This window comes from Saimiri boliviensis, chromosome X (assembly GCF_048565385.1).
Source record: "Saimiri boliviensis isolate mSaiBol1 chromosome X, mSaiBol1.pri, whole genome shotgun sequence".
In the NCBI taxonomy this organism is placed as follows: domain Eukaryota; kingdom Metazoa; phylum Chordata; class Mammalia; order Primates; family Cebidae; genus Saimiri; species Saimiri boliviensis.
Window position 1 is genome coordinate 132,286,870 of NC_133470.1, and position 11,024 is coordinate 132,297,893.

Sequence of the window (11,024 nt, forward strand, 5' to 3'; positions counted from 1 at the left end):
AAAGGCTGAGGGGAGCAAGGTGCTCTATTTCTTCAGAGTGAAAGATTTCACAGTCATCAGCTGGAGGGTTCAGAGTTCGTCAAATCCAATAGGGGAAAGCGCCAAAACATACACATAAACACACACACCCACAGAAACAAAACAAGCGAAACTTACAATGATCAGCAAATTATATGATTTCTGAGCACTCTAAGCAGGAAATTAACACCAGCTGGTTGTTAATGCTAATTTCAGTCATTTAACGTAATTGCTACACAGAATCCCAAACCAGTTTCTTACCTAGTGATGGGGGCCCAAGCTGAAGACTGCTCTCCACAGATGCTGAAGTAAACAAGCTTGCCTTCCTTGATGGAAGTGAGTGCAAACTCCCACAAAAAAGGAGTGTTGTGTTTTTCAGCAAATAAACCTCAGACCCCCAACTGGAAAACGCTGGAAGATCAGAGATACTTGGTTAAAAGGTGCCTAAGCCACTGCCAAGCACTGAGAGGTGAGCTACTTCAGGCCGGGTCACTTTCACTCAGGATCCCTCCGTGGTTACCGGATATCAACTGAGAAAATCACAAGTCTCAATCGTTTTAGGAGATTTATTTGCCAAAATGAAGAATGCACCCCAGAGACCATTCTCTGAAGATGCGTTTTGAGGGCTCCAAATTTAAAGGGGAAAGGGTGGGCTATTGAGAATTACACAATTTTCATGTAAGGAGAGGGTAGGGAAAAATAGTCATGCCTTGTCTAGCTCAGGGAATCTGCATTAATAAGATGACATAAAAGGGGCAGAGGAAAAATGTGGGGAATCTGCACTTTACGTAAGATAACAGACAAAATGAGGCGGGGAACACTCAGATATGCATTTATGTCTAGTGGGCCAGGGGTGACTGTGCCTGTAAAGACAAGCTATCACTTTGCATTACCACAGTGAAATTTTAACAACTCACTAGGAATTTCTTGTGGGCAAAATATGGGGGAGGCATGTAGCTTTTCATCTTGTAGCCAACTTATTGAGGAATCAAAAGTGGGAGGTAGGTTTGCATGACCCTGTTACCAGTTTCACTTTTTCTTTTGGCTAAACGAGTTTGGTGTCCCAAAAATTTAATTTCCTTTCACAGTTTCCATGGGGAAACAAGGGCCTGGAGCTTCCTACTCTGCTCTTTCAGATGTCACTCAAAAACAGTATTCGATCACTTTTGCGAACAAGGACACCAAAGCTCAGAGAGTGAGTTGTACAAGATTACACAATCAGTAAGGAATACAACTGGGATTTGACTCTTTTAAGCATTTTTTTAATTTTTAATTTTTTACAATAAAACTGTTCCAGGTTTTGTGACTTTTTTTTAAACTTAGTATCTTGGAGTAATTTTAAATTTGCCAAAAAGTTGCACGGATAGTGCAGAGAGTTTCCATATCAGCCTACTTCCCCTCCTTTGGTCCTACACAGAGTTATTGTTTTTAGATTATCTTCGTAGATTAGTATGGCACATTTGTTACAAGTAATTAACCAATCAATATCAATACATTATTATTACTAAAGTCTATACTTCATTCACATTTTCTTCATTTTTATCTTTTGTCTTTTTCTGTTCTAGGAGCCTGTCCGTGATACCACATTATATTTAGTTGCCATTTCTCCGTAGTCTCTTCTTGACTGTGACAGTTTCTCAGACTTGTTTTGATGACCTGTTGAGGACTACTGCTCAGGTATTTTGTGGAATGTCCCTCAATTGGAATTTGTCTTATGCCTTCCTCATGATTAGAATGGAGTTATAAGTGTTTGAGAGGAAGATCATAAAGGTAATATTCCACTCTCTTTTTTTTTTTTTTTTTTTTGAGACAGAATCTCACTCCATCACCAGGCGCCAGGCTGCAGTGGCGCGACCTTGGCTCACTGCAACCTCCGCCTCCCAGGTTCAAGCAATTCTCCTGCCTCAGCCTCCCAAGTAGCTGGGACTACAGGTGCGTGCCACCGCGCCCAGCTAATTTTTTTTTGTATTTTTAGTAGAGATGGGGTTTCACCATGTTGGCCAGGATGGTCTCGATCTGTTGACCTCATGATCCACCCGCCTCGGCCTCCCAAAGTGCTGGGATTACAGCCGTGAGCCACTGCGCCCAGCCCAGTAATATTCCATTCTAATCACACCATATCAAGGCTTTGCTCAGCTAACCAATGTAGTGTTTGCCAGGTTTCTCCACTGTAAAGTTACTTCACCCCTTTTCCATAACTCTATTTTTTGAAAGGAAGTTACTAAATCCAGCCCACACTTATGAGGGCTTGAGGGGGATTAAGTGGCACTTTCTGGAAGGTAAGTATATACGTAAATTATTTTGAATTATTCTGTAAGGAATAATAACTTACTTTATTGCTCAAATTGTTACAACTTTGTCCATTGGAAGTTCTTTCAGGCTGGCTCCTGTGTCCATTTGGCATGCCCCCATAATTTTGTTTTTTGAGTACTTTCTTAAGTTGCCTCTGAATTTCATTCTAGACACCTATCAACCTCAGTTCATCAGTTCCTTTTATCCAGTACATTATGCCTGGCTTTCAACAAAAAAATTATAAGACATGCTAAAAAGAAAAAAAAAAAACCCATAGTCTTGTAGAGACAAAGCAAGCACTAGAACCAGACTCAGATGTGGCAGATATTTTGGAATTATGGGACCAAAGATTTAAAGTAACTGTAATTAACATGCCAAGGGGTCTGTCTTAGTCTGCTTGGGCTGCTAAAACTTATACTGTAGGCTGTGTGGCTTAAACAGCAGAAATTTATTTCTTACAGTTTTGAAAGCTGGGAATTTTAAGATCAAGGTGCCAGCAATTTGATTTCCAGTGAGGGCCCACTTCTTGACTTGTAGATAGACACTTTCTTGCTGTGTCCTCATATGGTAAAGAGAGAGAAAACTGGTGTCTCTTCCTCTTATAAGGGCATTAGCCTTATTCAACTAGGGTCCTGCTCTTATGACCTCATTTAACCTCTATCACCTTCTCATAGGCCCTATAAATGTAAAACAGAAAACTACAAAGCTTCTAGAAGATAACATAGGAGAACATAGAGGTGACCTTGTGTTTGGCAATGAGTTTTTAGATAAGACACATGAAGCACAATCCATGAAAGAAAAAATTGATAAGCTAGACTTCATCAAAGTTAAAACCTTCTGTTTTATGAAAGACACTGTTAAGTAAATGAAATGACATGCCAAAGACTGGGAGAAAATATTTGCAAAAGACATATCTGATAAAGGACTGTTATCAAAAAAATATAAACAACTCTTAAAACTCAATAAGAAAATGAACAACTGAATGAAAATACGTGCAAAAGACCTGAATGGACACCTGCCCAAAGAAGATATACAGATGGTAAATATGCATATGAAAATATGCTCAACATATATGTAATTAGGGCATTGCAAAATTAAAACAACAATGAGATACCACTCTACGCCAATTAGAATGGCTAAAATCCAAAACACTGATAAGACCAATGTTTATGAAGATGTAGAACAGAAACTCTCATTCATAGCTGGTGGGAATGCAAAATGGTACAGATACTTTGGAAGACAGTTTGGTAGTTTCTTACAATACTAAATATACCTTATGCTCCTAGGCATTTATCTCAATGAGTTGAAAACATATGTCCACACGAAATCCTTCACAAAATTTTTATATCAACTTTATTCATTATTGCCAGAAATTAGAATAGGTTGAGGGACGCTGAGAAAAAAGGAAATAAATATGCACCAGAGTATGCAGTATCACAGATAGACACTAGGTGGCGCTCCAGTCCCAGGTCTTACTAAACCACCAGAGAGACTGCAATACTACAGATAGCCACCAGGTGGCGCTCCTGAGTAGAAGCCAGTAAACTCAGCTGGTAGCTTACATACAAAAGCCCAGGCAGGAAGGATCCTCAGAAAGCTTTACATGCCTCCAGAACTCTATTTGATCTGATTGGAGGAAATCCTCCCTGTATGAGACCAGACTCCAAAGACTGCAAGAGGTGGCTGTTTCATAAATGCTGAAGTCCCAACAGATGATAACAAGGCATACAAAGAAAAAAGGAAACATGATCCAACAAAAGAACAAGTTAATATTCAGAACTGACCCTAAAGAAGTAAATACAAGTAAATTATCAGAGGAAGAATTAAAAAATAACCGTCATGTGGATGTTCAATGTGAATTAAAAGAGCGCACAGACAACTAAATAAAATCAGGAAAATGAGCAAAATGAGAATATCAGCAGATATAAAAACCATGAAGAAGAACCAAACAGAAATTCTGAAACTGAAGAATACAAGAACTGAATTGAAAAGCTCACCACAGAGGTCCAACAGCAGATTTGACTAGGCAGAACAAATCAGTGAACTTGAAGACAAGAAATTGAAATTATCTAGACAGAGGAGCCAAAAGAAAAAAAGAACGAATAAAACTGAACAGAGCCTAAGGGACTTATGGGACACTATCAGATCTAACAATATGGGCATTATGAGAGTCCTTGAGGGGGAAAGAAAGAGAAACGCACAGAGATCCTATTTGAAGAACGAATGACTGAAAACTACCTTTATTAGAGGAGAGGAAGACATATCTATTCAAGTAGTTCAAAGAAATTCAGCTAGGATAAATCTAGAGACCTATACTGAGGCACATTACAATCAAACTATAAAAAGTCACAGACAGAGAGAGAATCTTGTAAGCAGCAAAAGAAAAACAAATTGTCATTTAAAAGTACACTTCTAATAGATTGTCAGCAGATTTTTCAGCAGAAACCTTCCAGGATAGAAGAGAGTAGAATGATGTATTCAACATTCTGAAATAAAAAACTGCTACTCAATAATACTATATGTGACAAAGCTGTCCTTCAAAAATGGAGGAGAAATTAAGAATTTCTGAGATAAACAAAAGCTGAGGGAATTAATCCCACTAGACCTGTCCTGTAAGAAATGCTGAAGGAAGTCTGTCAAGTTGAAGAAAAAAAGACACTAAACAGCAATGTGAAGCCATATGAAAATATAAAATTCCTTGGTAAAGCTAGTATATAGATAAATGTAGAATTTTGTAGGTAGTATTTTAATATAGGTACATGATCACTTTAAAAATCTTATCTAGCATTTAAAAACGAGCAGAAAAAGTATTTTTAAATCTATGTTAATTGATTTGCAATATTAAAGAGATATTTTGTGTCATGAAATTAAGTTTTTGTAAATTCAAAATAGATTGTTATGACTTTAAGCTGTTTTATGTAATTAGAACGGCAACCACAAAGAAAATACCTATAGAGATCAGAGGAGGGAGGTGGAGCAAGATGAAAGAATAGAAGGCTCCACCATCATTCCTTCTGCAAGGACACCAGTTTAACAAGTGTCTATACAAAAGAGCACCTTGATAAGAACCAAATATCAGGCGAGCACTCACAGTACCTGGTTTTAACTTCATATTGCTGAAAGAGGCACTGAAGAGATAGGAGAAACAGTCTTGAATTGCCAATGCCTCTCCTCCTCCAACTCCTGGCAGCAGATGTGTGGTGAGGGAGCATCTCTGGGTGCTGGGGGAGGAAGAACACAGCAATTGTGAGGCTTTGAACTCAGTGTTATCCTTTTAGAGCAGAAAGGAAAACCAGACCAAACTCAGTTTGATGTATGCCCACAGAGGGAGCATTTAAACCAGTCCTAGCCAGAGGGTAATTGCTGATCCTAGCAGTTGGAACTTGAGTCTCAACAAGCCTCACCACTGTGGACTAAAGTGCTCTGGGTCTCTAAATACATTTGAAAGGTAGTCTGGGCCACAAGGGCTATAACTCCTAGGAAAGCCCTAGTGCTTAACTGGGCCCAGAGACAGTGGGCTGCAGGGGATCATGTAACCTACTGAGACACCAGTCAGGGTGGCTAAAGGAGTACTGGCCTCACTCCTCTCCTAACCCAAGGCTGCACGGCTTGTGTCTCCAAAAGAGACCCCTTCCTTCCACTTGAGGAGAGGAAAAGGAAGAGTAGGGAAGACTTTGTCTTGCATCTTGGGTACCAGCTCAGCCACAGCAGGATATGGCATGAGTCAGAGCAACGAGGCTCTTTTTTCAGACCCTAGCTCCCAGATAACATTTTTAGACATATGTTATACCAGAAGGGAACCCACTGCCTTAAAGGGAAGGGCACACTCCTGGCAGGTTTCATCACCTGCTAACTGAAGAGCTCTTCCGCCCTGAATGACCAGCAACAATACCCAGAACTTAAAATAATAAATAAATAAATAAGTAAGGTATTGAGGGCCTTTGCTGAGACTCTGAGATTTGCTGGCTTCAGGTGAGACTCAGCACATTCCCAGGTGTGATGGCTATGGGATGAGACTGGTTTTTGAGACTCCTTCTTGAGAAAAGCAGAGGAAAAGTAAAGGGTACTTTGTCTTGCACCTTAGGTACCAGCTCAGCCTCAAGGGAGTAGAGCACCAAGTGGGCTCTTAGGGTCCCTGATTCCAGGACTTGGCTCTTGGATGGGATTTCTGGACCTGTCCTGGACCATAGGAGAGCCCACTGCCCTGAAGGGTGAGTCCTAGGCCAGGCAGCATTCACCACAAGCTGACGGAAGAGCCCTTTGGCCTTAAGTAAACATCAGTGGTAGTCTGGCGATACTCCCCATAGGCCTTTGGTGGTGGCAATGGAGTAGGAACCTCTGCCTTTGGAAAGAGGAGGGAAGAGTAGGAAGGATTGCATCTTGTGGTTTGAATGCCAGCTTAGTCGCAGTACGGTAGAACACCAAATAGATGTCTGCAGTTTTTGACCCTAGTCCCTAACTCCGAGACAGTACCTCTGGATGTGCCCAGGGTCTGGGGGAACTCATGGCCCTGAAAAGAAGGACACAAGCCTGGCTAGCTTTGCTACCTGCTGACTGTATAGCTTAGGGCCTTGAGCAAACATAGGTGGTAACCAGAGGGTGGTTATAGCAGGCCTTGGGTGAGATCCAGTGCTGTGCTGGCTTCAGGTCTGACTCAATGCAGTCATAGTGGTAGTGGCCACAGGAGTGCTTGTGTCACTCAACCTCCAGCTTCAGGTGGCTCAGGACAGAGAGAGAGTGAGACTCTGTTTGAGAGAAAGTAAGGGAAGAGAACAAGAGTCTCTGTCTGGTAATCCAGAGAATTTTCCCAGATCTTGTCCAAGACCATCAAGATAGTACCTCTAAGAGTCTGTAAAAACCACAGTGTTACTGAGCTTGGGGTGCCCCTTAAAGTAGATAAAGCTTAGATCACAACACCCAGGTTGTTTTGAATGTCTGGAAATCTGTCCCAAGAAGGACGGGTACAAACAAGCCTAAACTGTGAAGACTATAATAAATATTCAACCCTTTAATGCCCAGACACATATAAACATCTAGAAGTATCAAGACAATCCAGGAAAACCTGACATCAAATGAACTAAATAAGACACCAGAGACCAATCCTGGAGAAACAGAGTTATTTGAACTTTCAGACAGAGAATTCAAAATGGCTGTTTTGAGGAAACTCAAAGAAATTCAAGGTAATACAGAGAAGGAATACACAATTCTATGAGGGAAATTTAACAGAAATTGAAATAGGTAAAAAAAAAAATCAAGCAGAAATTATGGAGCTGAAAAGTGAGATTGGCATACTAAAGAGTGAATCAGAGTTTATTAATAGCAAAATTAAGCAAAAGAAAGAATTAGTGAGTCTAAAGGCAGGTTATTTGAAAACACACAGAGGAGACAAAACAAAAAAGAATGAAAAAATGAAGCACACCTATAGGATTCAGAAAATAGCCTCGAAAGGGCAAATTTGAGTTGTTGACCTTAAAGAAGGTGTAGAGATAGAGATAGAGATAGAGATAAAAAGTTTATTCGAAGGGATAATAACAGAGAACTTTCTAAACCTAGAGAAAGATGTCAATATCCATGTAAATATATCAGTATCCAAGTACAAGATGTCAGTATCCTGGCGGAAGATATCAATATGCAAGTTGTAGAACACCAAGCAGATTTAACCCAAAGAAGATTATCTTAAGTCATTTAATAATCAAACTCCCAAAGCTCAAGTATGAAGAATCCTAAAAGCAGCAAGAGAAAATAAACAAATAATGTCAAATGAAGCTCCAGTGCATCTGGCAGCAGACTTTTCAGTGGGAACCTTACAGACCAGGAGAGAGTGGCATGACATATTTAAAGTGCTAAAGGAAGAAAACTTTTACGTTAGAATAGTATATCTGGTGAAAATATCCTTCAAATATGAAGGAGAAATAAAGATTTTCCCAGACAAACAAAAGCTGAGAGATTTCAACATCAGACCTGTCCTGAAAAAAAAAAAATGCTAAGGAGGGTATTTCAATCAGAAATAAAGGGGCATTACTGAGCAATAACATAAAAATACAAAACTCACTGATAATAGTAAGTATACAGAAAAACACTAGAATATTATAACACTGTAACTGTGGTGTGTAAACTCTAAACTCTTATATAATATATTTTTTTGAGATGAAGTCTCACTCTGTCACGTAGGCTGGAGTGCAGTGGTGCAATCTCAGCTCACTGCAACCTCCTCCTCCTGGGTTCAAGCAATTCCTCTGCCTTAGCCTCCTAAGTAGCTGGGACTATAGGCACACACCAGTATGCCCAGCTAGTTTTTGTGTTTTTAGTAGACATGAGGTTTCACCATATTGGTCAGGCTGGTCTTGAACTCCTGTCCTTAGGTGATCTACCTGCCTTGGTCTCCCAAAGTGCTGGGATTACAGGTGTGAGCCACCATGCTCAGCCAACTACTCTTATCTTAAGTAGAAAGATGAAACAATGAACCAATCAAAAATAATAACTACAACAACATTTAAAGACATAGGCAGTACAGTAAGTTGTTAATAGAAACAATAAAAAGTTTCGGGAGAAAGTTTAGGCATAAAGTTTTGTTTGTTTTCTTTTTCTTTTTTTACGGCAGCACTTTTATTTTTCCTTACACAATGACACGTTGCTGGGGTCTGTTGTTCTCACATAACAGTAGAAAACCAAAATTTGTTGTCATCTCTTTAAAGAATCGAGAATTGTGTACAAAAAAAAACCTTCCATAAATTAAAAGGATGAGTACATTTACAGGTGTAAATGCAAACCGCTTCCAACTCAAGGCAAGTCACAGCCCACGGTGCCCTGGCAGGAAAGCAGCGAAGAAAGGAAACTGGGTCCCATGGCTTGGACTTTCCAACCTTGACAGACTGGCAGCCCTTGCCAGCCTCTAGAGCAATCCCAGAGCACTCAGCCCTGACACATCAATACCCTGCACAGATAGGAGACTGCTGGCCATGCAGACTTGCCAAGCCAGACTTGTCTGCCCACAAGCACGTTTTTACCTCAGCCACAAAGTGACCAAGCCACATGTACTAAGGTTGAAATCAAAGATATGTACAGGGTATTAAATAAATAACAAGGGGAACAGTTAACTTGAATACAAGGTCAAAATCAGCAACAAGTTCTACAATCCAGTGCTGATGTCAGATACAAGCTTCAAGGACAATTTCTTTTCGAAGGCTTATTCCAGTTTCATGAGGCCAGCATGAGGTGTATGCATCTGCCAGAGGCAAATTTATACTTCCGAATTAACCCATGCAGCAAATGCTATGCGTCTGCTCGCAGTCCATTTAGAAGCATTTGCGGTGGACGATGGAGGGACCAGACTCATCGTACTCCTGCTTGCTAATCCACATCTGCTGGAAGGTGGACAGTGAGGCCAGGATGGAGCCGCCGATCCACACGGAGTACTTACACTCTGGGGGTGCAATGATCTTGATCTTCATGGTGCTGGGTGCCAGGGCAGTGATCTCCTTCTGCATCCTGTTGGCGATACCTGGGTACATGGTGGTGCCGCCAGACAGCACAGTGTTGGCGTACAGGTCTTTACGGATGTCCACGTCACACTTCATGATGGAGTTGAAGGTGGTCTCGTGGATGCCACAAGATTCCATGCTGAGAAAAGAAGGCTGGAACAGCGCCTCCGGACACCAGAACTGCTCGTTACCAATGGTGATGACCTGGCCGTTGGGCAGCTCATAGCTCTTCTCCAGAGAGGAGGAGGATGCGGCTGTGGCCATCTCCTGCTCGAAGTCCAGAGCGACATAGCACAACTTCTCCTTGATGTCGCCTACGATCTCCTGCTCGGCCGTGGTGGTGAAGCTGTAGCCGCACTCGGTGAGGATCTTCATGAGGTAGTCGGTCAGGTCCCGGCCAGCCAGGTCCAGATGCAGGATAGCATGGGGAAGGGCATAGCCCTTGTAAATGGGCACTGTGTGGGTGACCCTGTCTCCAGAGTCCATGACAATACCAGTGGTGCGCCCAGAGGCATAGAGGGACAGCATGGCCTGGATAACCGTGTACATGGCCGGGGTGTTGAAGGTCTCAAACATGATCTGAGTCATCTTCTCTCTGTTGGCCTTGGGGTTCAGGGGGGCCTCGGTCAGCAGCACAGGGTGCTCCTCCGGGACCACATGCAGCTCATTGTAGAAAGTGTGGTGCCAGATCTTCTCCATGTCATCCCAATTGGTGACAGTGCCGTGCTTGATGGGGTACTTCAGGGTCAGGATGCCACGCTTGCTCTGGGCCTCGTCGCCCACATAGGAGTCCTTCTGGCCCATGCCGACCATCACGCCCTGGTGCTGAGGGCACCCGACAATGGAGGGAAACACGGCTCGGGAGGCGTCGTCCTCAGCAAAGCCAGCTTTGCACATGCCAGAACCATTGTTGATGATGAGCGCAGCAATTTCTTCTTCCATTGCGACTGGCGGAGGAGGAGGGCAGCTGAGCGGCGAGACAAGAGCATAGGCGAGCTGGCAGTGGCGACTGAGTGTTTTCTTTTTCTTATTTGTTTATGCAAACATTGTTAAGTTATTAACATAAAATAATGGGTTATAAGATAGTATTTGCAAGCCTCATGTTAAACTCAAATTGAAAACCATACAATGGATACCCAAAAGATAAAAAGCAAGAAATTAAATTACACCATCAGAGAAAATCACCTTCACTAAGAAAAGACAGGAAGAAATGAAAGATGGAAAAGACGACGA

The 11,024-nt window shown here is 41.8% G+C and overlaps 1 protein-coding gene across 1 annotated transcript; it reads right to left on the bottom strand.

The window, feature by feature from the left end:
- Positions 1-9,388: 9,388 nt before the first annotated feature.
- Positions 9,389-10,733, bottom strand: LOC101050060 (actin, cytoplasmic 2-like). The gene has a single exon (XM_010350841.3). It carries the CDS (start codon positions 10,731-10,733, stop codon positions 9,606-9,608), a length of 1,128 nt encoding a protein of 375 aa, XP_010349143.2. The 3' UTR covers positions 9,389-9,605.
- Between the last annotated feature and the right edge of the window lie 291 nt (positions 10,734-11,024).

Excerpts from the sequence above, each read along its gene's own strand:
- LOC101050060 (XM_010350841.3), bottom strand. The coding sequence starts at position 10,733 with ATGGAAGAAGAAATTGCTGCGCTCATCATCAACAATGGTTCTGGCATG.